This window comes from Bombus bifarius, unplaced genomic scaffold (assembly GCF_011952205.1).
Source record: "Bombus bifarius isolate JDL3187 unplaced genomic scaffold, Bbif_JDL3187 scf7180000008048, whole genome shotgun sequence".
NCBI classification, from domain to species: domain Eukaryota; kingdom Metazoa; phylum Arthropoda; class Insecta; order Hymenoptera; family Apidae; genus Bombus; species Bombus bifarius.
The window spans coordinates 577,673-593,933 of record NW_022884414.1 but is presented as its reverse complement, the minus strand read 5'-3'; the positions used below and the strand labels follow the sequence as shown (position 1 = coordinate 593,933).

General features: G+C 36.4%; 1 protein-coding gene across 2 annotated transcripts in view; it reads right to left on the bottom strand.

Annotated features, from left to right (window-relative positions):
- Positions 1-537: 537 nt before the first annotated feature.
- The window catches only part of LOC117208014 (rap guanine nucleotide exchange factor 6-like), a 72,744-nt gene continuing 57,020 nt past the window's right edge, over positions 538-16,261 (bottom strand). For both annotated transcript variants that reach the window (XM_033448815.1, XM_033448816.1), the window contains exons 3-5: positions 9,039-9,166; positions 7,361-7,444; positions 538-3,164 (exon numbers count right to left, since the gene is read on the bottom strand). In XM_033448815.1, the coding sequence (XP_033304706.1) occupies positions 2,909-3,164; positions 7,361-7,444; positions 9,039-9,166 (468 nt within the window). In that variant the 3' untranslated portion in view covers positions 538-2,908. The remainder of the gene's footprint in view (positions 3,165-7,360; positions 7,445-9,038; positions 9,167-16,261) is intronic.

Sequence of the window (16,261 nt, the reverse complement as noted above, 5' to 3'; positions counted from 1 at the left end):
GGGCGCGGAAGGCGAGGCACCGTCTGGAGCATCCAGTTTGCCGGCTTTTTCCCTCGCTGTTCCCTTGTCTTTAAAACGGTCCAACGAAACGCTGGAGAATCACGCGATCGTACTGATCAGTTAAATAATTCTTCACACCAACGACATCGTCACGTTTATCCACTTGTTCTAACCCTCTACCCTTCTTATTTTTTGTCTCAATTACCAACAAACTCGAATAACCACCAGACTCTCACGATTCGTACAAATGACCCACGATTTTTGTATTCTACGTAGATCCGACTATTTGATATTTAAGATTCGAAATTTAATCCTCATAAACAAAATCCAACGGCAAGTCACTGGAATCCATACGCATAATTCTTCTCACCGAATCTTTCTCACTACCGTTGCTTACAATATTCTCTCCACTATTACTCGTTTTCAAGATCCTCGATCTTTCACGATACTTTCAACCATTCCAACACCTCTTTCACCGTCTCCAATTTTCCGATACTTCCCGATAATCCTCTGCGTACTCTGGATTTTCGTTGAAAGCGTATCAACTTCGCGAAATTCCGTGCCACTTTACAGCGTCTGATCCCCAGACAACTTTATCCTGGAAAGACGATCCTCCGGCAGTTTACGTCAATCCAATCTGCCGTACAAATCGAATGTTCGATCCTCTTCAAGGTCCCTTTGGAATGTTAACTACGAAGACACGTTTCCTTTTGGCAAACGAACGATCCCTTCGTGTGACGCACCCTCGTCGATCAGCTACGGGCCGTTAGCTCGATTATTAGATTTATTATGGAATACCTTCGGCTCCCTCTGAGCAAAGTTCGACTCGCTTCTTAGGTGAAAGCGAACAGGTAATTATTCAAAGGCGATATAGGTAAGTTTGCCGTGTATGTAGTGGATCGTGAGCTCTTGTAAACACGGACGAAGAGCAGGCAGAAGCCTTCTGTGAGACTCGTTCTCTTGTCGTGGATCGAAAAGCAATCATCGATGCCACACTCGAGGTTCGTAAGTAGGCAGAGCGGTCAGCGACAGACTTGGGTGCGCTGTGGCGAGAGGCTTGGGTGCCACGGACAGGCTCGGGTGCTCCCGTCTTGGCTCCGGTTTTCCTTTGCACACGGGTCACTGGTCCCCCAGGATTTCGGTATGCGTAGCTCGCGCTCCACTCCAAACGAGTTCCACGGCCAGCTCGCTTCAAGGAGTGATCTACGCGCCACTTTTTGGCGAGCGGTGAAATCCTCCTTGAGATCGATGTACGCGATTATTCGATTCTCGGTCGTTCCTATCCGATCGAATTGTTCAATGGCGATCCACTGTGCATTGGTAATTTCGATCTTTTTACCCAATACAACGGATCATTTGACTTTCTATAATTGGGTAGGAGAAGGAATGATTTTGCACTATAAGATGGACGTAGAGTTTGTTGTCAAGATCGATGGATTGATTTTCTACCGTCGAACGATCTTCTCTCGAATTAAGAACGGGCCGCGAATGACTTGTCCACCGTAAATTGTTTACGAGAATTGTTCGATAATTTGGATAATCGTCCTCGGTTTAGATTGTGCGATATCTTTCGATAGAAACGAGAAGAGAGAATCTATCGATATCCGTCTCTTTTTTTATTTTCCACGGTGCTGATGATTCATGGACCGGAGGGTAAGTCCTGCACGTAAAACCTTCTCACCGATCGAATGTCTCTGGATCAAACGGAATTATGAACGACGCTCCACTATATCTTGTCGGGAACAATAATTTCTCAATAATCCAAAGATTCGAGGAATTCGAAGAATCTATCGATCACACACAATTCGGCAGAGTTCGAAGAATCTATCGATAGTCCACAAATTCTTTACGTTATCTTCCTTCTTTCTATACGACGTAGTCAACGATTTTCCACGATGTCCAAAGATTCAAGGAATCCAAGGAAATTTCCTCAAATCTGTCTTCGTAGACTAAAAGATCAACTCGACTCGGAAGAATACAGAGGAGAAGACTTGTCTGGTTCACGGACAACAGTGCGTGATCTTTACGCAGACACGACGGCCTTTCGAGATCGACGACGATTCGCCCAGCGGGAGGGCAATTGCGTCAGTGCGACGAGGTGCGAGGAAGCCAGTGCATCCGACGTGCGTGTACAGAGGTCCAAGGGTACGCGCTCGCCGCTGTTGTTTTACTCACGCCTCTCGAATGCTGTGAAAAGAGGATCCGCCAGAAGAGCGAGAGAGAAGGCGGCGCGCACGTGCAGTGTCGGAAAGGCCACGCTCTTTTCTTTCTTATCCCGAAAATCGATCGTTAAGACACGCTGCATCGGATGACAGACACCGGTGAACACGCGTGCACTACTGACCATCGGACAGACGCTGTATAAACACACTCTTCTCGAGCTTGTACGCAACAATTTTGACGCGTACTTCGATTCCGTTTATTTTTTCGATTTACCTTCTTACTTTTTATCTCTTCTTATTCTTCTTCTTTTCTCGGACGTTCCGTATTTTTCTAATTCTTACAAAGTTTCGTATACGACAATTTATAACGACATACGCTACACGTGCAGTACATGGTACCTCTCGGATCTGAATTTATTTTAGCCGAATCCTTTTATCTTTTACTCTTCCCTATTTTTCCTTTTAAATATCGATTTCTAACGAACACGCGCTACACGTCCACGAGCGATAACGCAATTCCTCTCGATTCTCGATTAATTTTATCAAAATCCTTAACGTCGTTTATTTTTCTTCCTTTTATAGCGCTTTATACGTTGATTTTAATTTCCCATGTGCGGTTATTCAACACCTCGCGACTTTCCATTTACTTTACCAGAATCGTTCTGTTATTCTTTCTTTTTCATTTTCCCTCTCTTTTTTATATCGTTTCGTATACGGTTCCGTTTATGATTTTTAACCAACACACGCTACATGTCCATGTGTGGTAACGTAGTTCTTCTGGAAACGCGGATGGGAATCGCCGGGATTGGAATGCGATTCGCGGGTGCAGTCGGTATTAATCGCAACACTCGCCAACCACCACGATATACTCGAGAAGACTGGAACTGGAGTCTCTCTCGGTAGGTGAGGCCCCCCTTCTTTCTCTCTTGTACGCTTTCAGTGTTGTACCCAGTGTCTCGTGGCCACCGGTGTGTCCCTCGTGAGCGTGCCACGCGAGCCGGCCTATAGAGGGGGTTCCCCGGCGTGAAAATCGATGGGGGTTCGTTTTCAGTTTTATTTGTCCCGTCCATGTTTCTTGTTATGGTAAAACGTGCAGGGATGGCGGATCTTCTAAAAAATCTAGTTATCGAGAGGTAACTGTGACTTCGATCGTATCGTGCGGAAGAAGGGTTGACTGGCGGATGATTTATGCGACGAGATTCAAACGAGAGGGAAATTTGAAACCGCGTAAAGAGATGGTTTCGATGTTTATCGAATATCAAGAACTAAGAATGAAATATTTAGCGACGAGATAATCGGAAGAACATTTCCTTTAGATTTCTCTTTGACAGAGATTCTTGTTAAGAATTAATTTATACGGTGAACTAGATGTTTCGACTGGAGAATGTTTAAGAGTGGATATTTTCTTTGTGAATCGGGAGGAAGTTCGCACGTTTCTGTGTTAAGATTTGTTTCTTCGTTGCTTCGGACGATTGTAATAACGAAAATTACTCGAAACAATCTTCGCTGCCGCAATTGTATCGTTAAAAGCAACCTAAAAATCGATAATTATACAGATACAAATTTCCAGTTGATTAAATGAATTCTTCTTTTCAAAATAATTTCCTTCTTAATACGAAACTCTCTTATATATTCAAAGATTAATGACATTTTCCATTGTGAATCAAACTTCTCGTAATCCCTTTGGAACGAAATAATGAAAATCTATCTACCAAGGGAGTCAAAAGTTTCGATGCTTGCTACAGCCCTGCGATCGAAGTGTCTCTCTCTCTCTCTCTCTATTTTACTCCGTCTTTCTCCACTGCACTCTACGTTACTCTCTATATTCCTCCTTGTCGCTCCAGAGAATCACTCTCTGTTCGCTAACTTCTATAGCTATCCTTCTCGCCTGCACGCATCTTCCTATATCGCTGTCCTTCGATACACTTAGACAGCGCTCAACTCGGCTTGGTTCGTAAATTCTCGGCACGATTACGAGATGGCAGAGCCGAGTAGAGGAGGGAAGATTGCGTGGAGCGAGAGAACACGCTTATCGAGTGAGTCGAATAAAGACGGTAGCGCCATGAAAGAAACGGAGCGAGTGAGTAAGCGTACGAGAAAGAATGTGGAGTGAGTAAATGTACGCTAGGTGACGTTGGCGCGAGTGAGACGAATGACACGAGAGAAAGTGAGCAAGTGAATGGGCGCGAGAGGAGCGTACGAAAAATAAGGAAGAAGGAAGATACATGTATATTCGATGAGCAAGGAAGAAGAACGGAGATAGGAGAAAGAATCGGAGCAAAGAGTTAGAAGGGAAGGTAGCGTACTGGTAAAAGTACTTTAACGTGGAGAGAAAGGGGGCAGGGCAAAGTGAGACGGATGACATATGGAGGGGAAGACAGAATAGGAGTACATTAAAGAGTAACAAAAGAGGAACACGAGGCAGAAGGAAATAAAGAGAGGTAGCTGCAGAGAGGCGGCGAGAGTACAGAGAGACGGAATACTTAAAACGTAGCCACACCCGTGGTTAGTGGGCAAATTTTTCTGTTTACGTCCATGGGAGAGCAGAAACCGTGAAGCGCGAACTCGCAATCGCACGTGGGCTTCGCGTCGACGTTTTGTAAAAGTGTCTCGACGAGTAGACGGAATACGAAATCTAGCGCGAAAATGTTCAAGGTAGAATGAGTACGAAAGAGAATGTTTCCACTCGGGTATCGATGCCAATTGCGGTGAGAATTGGACAAGTTTGGTGTAAAAAGAAATGGTAAAAAATTGAGCACACTCTGATGATTCTTATATCGGAGTAAAACAAGAGAAATGGAGGATGATGAAATTCACGATGCAATAGATCTTGGGTATAGAGTCTCGGTTGAACGAGAATACCTAAATATATAATGTTCTTTGTTTTATAATAACGTATTTATCATTATTATAATGTCTCTCTCTATATGAAAACTGGTACAAAAATTAAAATTTATTTTTAAACGATACGATATTCTTTAAAATTTTTATAAGCAATCCCTTTGTTCTCTTAACGTCAATTATTCGAAGAAAGTAAGCAAACCTAGATCCCCGAAGTGCATCCAAGGCAAACAAATAGAAGAGGCACGCGTTAAACTAACGCAGTGAAAATTTGCTTTTTCTTCTCACAGTGATTGAATTTCATTAAAAGTAGATTATCTAATACATTCGCCGCAATAATATGTCCCGACGTACCTACACCATGAAGGAACGAGGTTACACGATTAATGAGAATTTCCGTGGTTCGAGGGACACAAAGAGAGAAAACTGCGACCGTAACCCTGGTACAGAACGATTTATGAGCTTGCCTCGCGTATGTGTGATATACACTGTGATCGCGAAGTTGCAAAATCTGTCTCGTATTGCAACCCATATTTGCGTCCTACAAATATCTCGTATCAATCCTCTGTACCACCGTATGACTACAAGCTCATACATTCATTCGTCTGTGTTTTTTAAATATCATTTTATATCTTCGTTATCGTGAAATCTACCATTGCTATGTTGTCACGCGATGCATTTATAATAATTATCAGTTGTTAGTTCTTCCATTAAAAGTGAAAAATAGTAATTAATTGCAGATAACTTCTCTGTGAAACAAGCAAATGAAAACTGGGTTGCAGAGGATTGAGGTTACTACTAGTTCTGCAATTTTTTTCATACATGCTGTGTATAATGCTGGATGAGATAATTACGGTATATAGTGGATTTTATAGCAGATAACATTACATAGATGTATACACGCGTGAGATACTTAGAGTTAGAAGATGTTTTTCCAAATATTTACGAAATACGGATTAATATTGAAAATAACAGATTGCAATGTAATCGGTTACTCCATGTAATCTACATATTATATCATGCTTCCAATCTTCCTTTCGTAAAATTGGATAAAAATGAACAACTATCTAGTAATAATTATCAGTAAATAATCAGTGATATATCTTTCTTCGTATCCTACAACTTTTGTCATCTTCTTACACAGTTTCATAAAAAAAGGTTCAACCTAATGTAAGAAAGAAATTAATACGCATAAATTTAATCGTCGACAATATAAATTCACAAAATTGAGTGCTATTAATTATACACTTGCTGTAATAGAATCAATAATTCAATAATAACCCAAACTCTAAATATCTAAAATTACCAGCACTAGCATACCTCTTACACTATGAATGTTTTCGAACGATTATTAATGTAAACGACATGAAAAATTCCATAAAAATCGTATATATTTTTCGTACACCCGGTACACGTACAAAGTCTCCATAGATATACGTGCCACGATCGATTTCTATCTCGGCAGCTTCTTCGCGTAAAACGAATTCGGTATGGCTATGATATTGAAAACAAGAGAAAACAGAAATAGGAAAGAAATAAACGTGACTGGAGGGATATCACGTGAAATACACACGTAGTGTCTTAGTCCAGTTGTTATACCTTATCATCGTACCATAAAACTATATCGTATTATTATAACGTTAGATTTATAACATTGTTAAATAATGATATTCTTTTTATAAATATAAAATTTAATCGATACTTAAATTTAGTACAGGAAAAAAAGATAGAAGGTTGTACGAGATATTTCTAATAATTTTCTTAATAAATCTTGTTGATTTACCAATTGTAAAATAAATTGAATAGATCCAACAAGAATAAAGAAATTGGCACGAAAAATATCAAAGTATACGATCAATCGTGTATTACAATGGAAAACCCACCTAATTGCTATAAGCCAGACGATCGGTTGATGACTGGATCTACGAGGTGATTTTCAGGGGCGATTTATTATGGACGCGCGATGAAGTCCACGGATGAAATTACAAATGTTGAATTATGATTACAATAACAGAGATTTATGGTCGTCGTCGTCGGTGCGTTCCAAAACACAGTCACGTGAATTTATCGCGTACCGAGAGTTACGAGTGTTGCATTTGCAATGTAAATCTTATGTGAAATTAAGGCAAATCAACCGAGCCGGAAGCCGTTTAAATAAATCAAGCATAGTCGTTTGTTCGACACGAAATTCACTACTTTTCTATTTCGTTTTGCGTGTGATTATAAGGGATAAAATTGACAAGCAAATATCGAAGAATAATAAATAAAAGGGAAGATATTATTGTACGAGGTTCGAGATTGTGTACGAGAGACTGGAAAACAAGTTAAAAATGATGACGATGTGGAGATTTTCTTACCTTGAACGAGGCAGGAACATCGAGCCATCGATGAACACAGAACCGGACAGTAGTATGTACCAGCTTGTGGCCAATTCGCCGGTACTGAAAATGGTTCGAATTATATTTTATTTTACTCACTTGCTACTATCAGAATTTATTTTAATCAAATGTAGAATTAAGTCGTACATAAGCATATCGTTATAGTTTGGATTAAATTTAAGGTAGATTACTTGAATTTATTTTATATTCTATACTTTACACGATAAATACCGTTAACGATCTTTATTGCGTAGAATATAAGATATACAGTAAAATTAGATAATCTACCCTAAATACACTCTAAATCGCTAAAATTATTTGTCATTACGTCTACCGTATGTCTTCATCTAAAGGAAATTTATTGTAAATCGCGAAGAAATAAAAGTTGAAAAAAACTGTATATGAATATATTTCGAAGTTGAAAATACACGTAAAATTTGAGTGTATTGAGTAATCGAGAAGTGAAAAAGTTTCTTTTTGCAATAACGAGACAATAATAATCATCAATTAATCGTGAAATTCTCGTTTCTGTAAGTGACTGCACGTACCGGAAGTTTGCGACTCAGAAAGTATCAAGTAGCTAACTTTATAAATGCAAAAACTAGACTTGTTATTCGTAATCATAAAATACATCGTTATTCGTGGTAAATGCATTCCTCGCATTCATAAGTGTATGGATGAAGTGCATAAGTGAAGATGGATAAGTGTATGGATTATTATATATCGATAAAATGTTTATGTCACATAATAATAATTAATTTATCTAAACTACAAATTTATTCATAGAACTTGTTTTCGATAATCTTTTTATACAGAAATAAGTTAGATTTAAGCAAAACAAGAAACATATTACCATTTATAAATTGCGGAAATATCAAACGTACGCTACCGCCATCTTGACAGTCAAGTAAACAAATTTTCTTATGAAACATAAACCGTACAACTTCCCAAGATTATACGTATATTTATAGGAACAGCAGTTTACTGAACAAATATTTAAAAAATTATACTATGATTAACCGAATTAAGAATTAAATATATAATTTGCATGTACTTTTGTCGTTATATTGAAATGAAATATGGTGGAGCACTCAATACGATGGATTCGTAAGATATCTGCGTTTCAAAGTATTATTAATACCAGTGTTTTATATTTTTTAACTTTATCTTAATACAAATTCAAGATCTAAGTGAGACGCTCGGTCTACTTACTAGAAAATCTTGTTGCATTATATTCTTTTCCCTCAGAGGTAAAATATGTTTCCCTTTCACTAACCAACACGTCCAGGTCGTTCATTAAAACCGCGGGAAATGACTAAACGTCGCAATATCTAGTGACATCTCTGATCTGTTTCTACGGACTCTAGTTTACTACCAGAGGTAAGAAAGAAACCCGTCGATAAAACAGTATCGAACATGTATGTATAAAAAAGCTGTCGATAATGAAATTTTCTACTACATTTTTATCACGACATATGTATACGTATTTCAGATAACGTAGAGAACTTTTCTACGACAAAAGTACAAAATAATTCCGCGAGATCAGTACGAGCGCCAATTCAAAAAATTGTTATTACTATCACACGTAGGTATGTACTGAATTCGAAAATAGTCTCGATGTGAAACGTAACGACATACAGAATGAAATAGAACTTACTAATAGAGTACGTGATTCGCATGGTGTCGTTCGTATCGTACAATTTTGCAAAGCCCACGGAGAATGGAATCTCTGCACGGCCGTAACGCTTCCAGACCCAGCAGACCATAGTATATGATCTGCAGATCCTAAAATAGAAAAAATAGCAATATATAAAGTACAAGAAACAAATAGAATTGTGTTATATACGAAAGTATAAATAACAATTTTATTTAACAGATAATTACGATAAATTTTTATTAAACGAATTGATTCGATATAGAAAATATCAACATGTAAAACACTTATAAAACTGTAAAAAATTTGAGCAAAAATATGAGTTGTCCGATCTTTTCCCTTGACTATTTTATTACGTGTAGCGAATTTTATGAAATAAAACATAAATACTACGTATCAAGAAAAAAAAACATGCGATATATTTCGATCATAAAATACACTATACATAATAAAACAATTCTAAAAAGGTTTATAAATCAATATTTCGAAACTTTTTACAATCTCAACCTTTTAAATGCTTATCACCGGAAAACCTCTGAACGGATTGAAATATCATATTTATTCGAACAATGTTTGCAGTACAAACTCGAAGCATTTCACATTCAGAAACTGTGAAAGAGCTTCTTCCAAGCTGAATTACCGTGTTTATAAAGTTCTCGCGCAAGCGTACTTGTCAGAAGTGTAGCATTTGAATTTACAGGTCGTGATCAACCTATCGGTGGTAGGAGCGAAGCAATTTACAAACTCGAACGAGGCGCGCGCCAACGCAATTGCCTCTAATGCGACCCTAATGTGCCCTGTTATCGTATACTATGATCTCTATGCTATCGTTATCCAAATTGATCATCCGAACAGTGCTTATTAACCGCGTTGACACGACGGAGCAAATTCAATAAAGTGATCTTTTTTTCTCAACGTTCTTCTCTTCCTTTTTCTCCTTTTTTTTTATACTAGATATCAATTAAATATATTTATTTGTTTTAATCTTTATATGCTTTTGTAGATAATTATTTACACTGGCAACGTCCAGATCAAAATTATTTAATATACATAGATTGATTATATATATTTGTCTTTTTTAAATCATCTTTGTTTATGAATGTGCAACGTAGATATTTTTACTCAAAGTAGATTTACTGACATTAGAAAAGTATTGGAAAAATGTAAATTGTTTATAATTTTTTGCGCTCCAACTTTAAAAGAAAAAACAGTGCATTTTATCATTATTGCTCTTTATTATTTATTATTATTACTTTATATTGCTCTTTACTGTTATTTTATATCGTTGCTCTGATAGAAAATATAAATTTTGCAAAACGCTTGGAAAAACTTGTACTGCGCATTCAACCATTTTGAAGGTAAACTAATTCACTCTGTAGCTTCGTGTACAAGGTGCCATATGCAACTGGAATTAATTTTATGCAACGGAGCGTTTGAAAGACCAGTAGCATGATTTTCTTTATGGAAACCTGTACTTTTAGTTTTTTATCCCATGCTTAAATTAGTGAAATTCTACGTAGGATATATTTGGATTAATTAAACAACTATATTTTTCTATAGACATTGGAACGTATTAAGACATTTGCGCATCTTTATCATATAAAACATTTTGGAATTTCCTAAGCATTATCATGAGACACGACTGCCATCGTTATATTAATCAAAATTGAAAACAATTCTAAAATGTACATAGAAATTACAACAAATTTATTGCAAACATAATTTAGTAAGAAGTTAGTATACAGAATGAATAATCATCTTAAATTGTACAACAAGCGTTAGTATAGTTTCACTAAATACTCAGGTTTGTTAATATGATTCTTAATATTTTATAATTTCTATATGTATTTTCAGACTTGTACAAAACTTTATGCATGTAATCACGATAATCCAGTCTCATAACAGTGCTAATGAAATTTCAATCTATTTCGTGTAACATGCATAATATAATCATAAAAGATATCCACAAGCGTTCGAACGCTTTCGCGAGCCTGCGCCAATATTCATTCTATAACGTGTTTCGTTTCGTATGTTTCCATCTTTCCTTACATTTCCTCCAAATCTAATTGTTTAGAATATGGCAATGCAAGCGTGTCGCAGTTTGTCTCAATTGCACGAGGTACAGTGTGCGACGACAAATTCCATCAAAAGTCCAGATTTCAGGCGATTTTCTATTCGCGTAATACGTTTCCCACGAGTTGCATTCAACGGGGCGTAATTAAAGTCGGTCGAAAAGTTAATATAGTTGAATGTACTTCCGGTGAGGGCGTAATAGCCGAGCGTATTGTGGGGTCCGTGTATTGTTCTCGGAAACAGACGACAAAAACGAAAAATAAATTACAACTGGCTTATATTTCGTGTCCTTGAAATTATCAGAAAAGTAACATTCGCAAAATGTAATGATCGAGTACAAAAAGAATCCTCTTGTTCGATAATTGAACATAGAAGGAGACGAAGCGTGGATCGACGATGCAAGGGATCGAAAAGGAGCAAGGATTCAATTTCCACGCTTGATTTGCTGATGAGACGAGCAGAGGAGACTGGTCGATCGACTTTCCATAAGCAAGAGCCGAGAAACTTTCATCGATGTGACTTTCAAATTCGAACAACGAAGGTGAATTAGCGAATTGGCTTCTTTTATACATATTTAACCAAAAGGAAAATATTTATTCTATAAATAGTACGTGTATGCATATCTTTTAGCAAAGACGATATACGTGTCTTCACGTTTTTCAAACAATTTTTATGATACCCTTCTAAATGTACATGCTAGTATAGGACGAATTTATTACTCGAACCAATAATATTAATAAATCGACGAACGACGAGTCGTAGATCATAGATTTCTCTGTTATAATTTTACAATTTTACATTGGATAAGACAATTGGATAATACATAATTCGTAAAACGTGAAACATATTCTAATTGTAATCGTAATTTGTTTGACGACATATAACGTACCATGTACTGCAAAATAATATTCATATAGAAATTCCAATTGCTTCGGTAAAAAGAAAAAGAAAAGAAAAGATGCTACGAATTTTTCAAACAACCCTATAATTTTGTACGTTTTACGCGTGTATAATTTTACTAACAATATTCCGTAGTTGATTTGTGGAAGAGGGCGGTGGTCGTTACGATAATTAGAGCCGCAACGCGCGACGTGTATTATAACGTGCATCGACTTTCGCGATAATCGATGTTACGTGATTAAGGCCGCGCGGCGTCTTATCAGGGCCGAGAAGGTTGCATCCTCTTCTACGAACGCAATTTAACGAACGAGCAATTTAGACAACTTCTCAGATCGTTAGTTTCAGATCATCCCCTTGGTGAACTGGGAATATTCCAAGGTTCTCCTTCTAACCTTTAGACAATCTTCCGTGTATTTCGATCGTAATGCGATTACTCGTTGTTTACGATATATCATGAATGAAAGTTCTGCAAGAATTCTGACATACTGATATTTAATAAATTTAGAAAGAATTTTTCGATATTAATTCATATTGCTATAGGGTTTCATAACAATTGTTTGACACGAGTATGTAACAGAGTTCAGTAAGAATTTTCTTTCTGATATTAGTGTTGAGTTTAGTAAGAATTCCGTGATATTATCGTTGAAGTTAACTCTTAACTTGACTTCGAGAGCAGAATTTTGAATTTTCATTTGATTGTTACAGCGTAGAGAAGAATCTTACAATTTCCAGCATTTGAGTTAAACATATAAAGAATTAGTGATATAACATTAAAATAAATAGCCTGCGTAATATATTTTTCCACGTATATACTATATATAAATAATTATAATTAAAATTGCACGATGATGATAAAACAGGTAGAATCATATTCATATAAAAAAAAACTTAAAAGGAGTTTGGTAATTTCAATTTTTAATAAATAAAATTGTCATGTACCGAATGAGATAGGGATCTCTACGGAAATCTATAGCTCACTTTTAATATCTCATTTTCACATATTAATATAGGGATTAATAAAAATTCTATGGTATTAATATACAGTTTAATTAAAGTATGTAATATAAACTATGATTTAATGCAGAGTTTAATTCTGCGATGCTGATAATACGGCAGTGCTTATCCTGTTTATCCTGTTTACTGTATATACTTTAAATAGAGAGCTTAATTAATTACTGTGAACAAAGCTCTCACGTTTTTGTAATTTTTTTTACAATTTTACTCTTGGGCAATAAACCGTCTATTTCTCTCGTATAACTTTATTGTACGATGTTACAATCAATACAAACACTCGTGGGATTTTACGCTGAATGTTGTTACGTCACTTCTGTTGCTCAACTTGGATAGGATACACAGCCGAAGCGTTTAACTATGGCAGCGTAATTGGATGGAGTTCGTGCTAATTGTATCGCAAACGAGTATGCGACTTAATGCGTTTTCATAAAACGATCTTTTAGAAGCTTGCTGATTCGTCTAACGTTAAGTAGATAAGAATTTCGTAGTAAATAGTACTATTTTGAAATGTAGAACCCGATAATTAGCGTTAGGGATGAGAAATTGAAAGTTGGAAAATTGAAATTTGAAATACAAAATTTCAGATTTAAAATTCAATGAGTGAAATTTGAAATTTTTATCCCATACAACTTCAACCCTAACATTTTCGAGTTTAATAACACAGGCTGGCTCAGACGTTACTCGTTTTGTTTTCTACGTACATATGTTGTGATAACATCACGTCAGATCCCTAATCGAACTGATCCGTCTGTTCCAACGCATGTTTAATCCCAACTTGCAAACTTCGTGGCGCCGTTTCGTCTGGATTGTTTGCAACGCAAGCCACAATCATCGTTAATAGTTCAATGAAATATAGGCAAACTCGTGGATCGTTTACAGTTTAGACGAAACGAAATGGAAGCGAATGCCTGCTTGATTTTTAGCTTCGAAGCGTGTTCAATGTACTGATCGTGTCGATTCATTTGCAGTAGAAATATCTTCGCTAGTATTTTTTAATAAATAAATTACCTTTCAAACATTGGTTTGAACATATTTTAAACACGCGTTGATCAACGAACAAGAATTATTGACATACTATGCAATAATTTACGATATGAGTGTGACCATTTACGATATGAAAACCTTTCAATAAAATATCTATATAAGATTCTTATTGTTAGTATACTTTTGTGAACACCCTTTTGGCTTACTCAATTAGCATACTTTACTTAATTCAAGTGACTCGAGTAATAAGAACAAGCGTAGAAACCTGAAAAAGATATTTCAAGTGAAATAAACCAGGTTCACGCTGTAAACGATTTACCTTGAACTCGGATAACTTGACTAATCCAAACAAAGCTAGAATTCGTTCATACACGAAGAAGATAATAAATTCCACTACAAAAAGTTTCGTTACAAAATCACTTAAACGTCGATATCTACGATAACATCAGCAACACGTTAAAAAAGTCAAACATCGACAAATTTACTAAAAATCCAATCACGAGAAAGGTTTCATTCCAAGCAACAAATTACTCGAGCATTTTCTGCGGTTCTTCGAAGACCTTCCCATCGAACCAATCCTTATTGCAAGAATAGCAATATTGATTCTGTTTCGCGTGTATTGTAAAAGCAAGATTGCAGAACGCTGGGTTATCGAACGTAATGCCCGTCGATTTATGTAATCCCCGAAATTACCGTTCCAAAAATATCATAAAATCGACTTTCCTAATGTATCGTAACGGCTGCGCTGGCCATGGTGCCAGTCGAGATAAGGGGCCCCATAGAGGGCTTGTACGTTATCGTTTTTGCTGCAACCTAAGACAAGATAAATGCGTATTTCAGGAAAATCCTAAACCAAACTCCCGGTTTGGGACGGTTGGACGAGTTAAAATGGAAGACAATGGGAGAAAATATGCTGCACAGACACTTTTTCTTACCAGACTATCGTACTGTTTCTTGGTAGACAGATAATCGGACGGAAACAGGTAACCAGGAATAAAGAAGTTGCTCTTAAACGCGATAAGAGCGTTTAACTTCCCCTCGAGTCGAGGATTTAGATCATTTGAATTTAAAACAAAGCTGCTCTTCTTTCGTTTCAACTTCCTTTCCGCTTAGTATATCGTGTAAAGTCTGCAGGGAGAGATAGTTTAGGTGAATTATAACTGGCTACGTTTAGGAATAAATCAATGAGAATTAGATGATAAAATAAGGATGGAAAATTCGCTGATTCCAATTTTAACATTGGGGCAGAGATACTCGATATTCTTTTAACGTAAACGTCAGCCCACTAAATTTACAATTTGATTCAAATTTTTATATTTGTGGCAGACAGATTGCAGACGTTTGTACAAATTTTTACAAATTCTAATTCAAGCATCTATATTCTTAACCACTGAAATCGTATTACAAAATAAAAAATCTCATTTTCTTTATCTTCGTTTAGTCGTTGCTCGATTAATTCCACGAGCTTTCCAGAACAAATCAGGTTCTATCTCAAATATACAAAAAATTTTACGCGAAACTAGGAATGCAATTTACTCTTTTAATCAATCAAAAAAAGCGCGATCCGCCAATTGTTTCGAGTTGAGCGTGGTATCGATCGCACCACGAGGAATATCGCAAATTTTTCGAATTTCCAAAGTTCGCTCTGTCGAAAATTGCGAACGTGACAGATTTTAACACTTCGTTGATATCGTTATATCGAATCACTGAATTGTAAATTAACTATAAATCAAATGGACTGAATTAGGTGTAACTGCTGAGTATTTTATTTTAATTTGGACGATGTGCTGTGTGCGTTAACTACTAGCACGCGTGAGATATACAGTTGTTATGTTCTATCTGCGCATATCATCATACAATGGAATACCTCATGAGAAGAAAAAGACATCAGACAAATGTTATAAAAGTTGTTTAACACAGACGGGACATAGTATAGGTCTTTTCGCATTCTTCCCAAGCATACAGTTTCAAAAATATACATAAGAAACTTTGTATTCGGACCTCCAAAGTTAAAATTACCAATAACTAAAGTGTATACATAACTTGCATCAAAAAAATCAATCACGAAAGTGTCATGAAAGAAGAGAAACTTTTATCCATACATCTTCTCTTACATTACTCAAATCTCTAAAAACGTTGTATCGTTGTAAACCTACAAAGTTTCTATGAAAAATTTCGTCTTAGTTATTTTGACCACTTTCATAGTTTTCGTGTTAACGGCTACTTGAAATTGTGAATACAAATATCGGTAACTT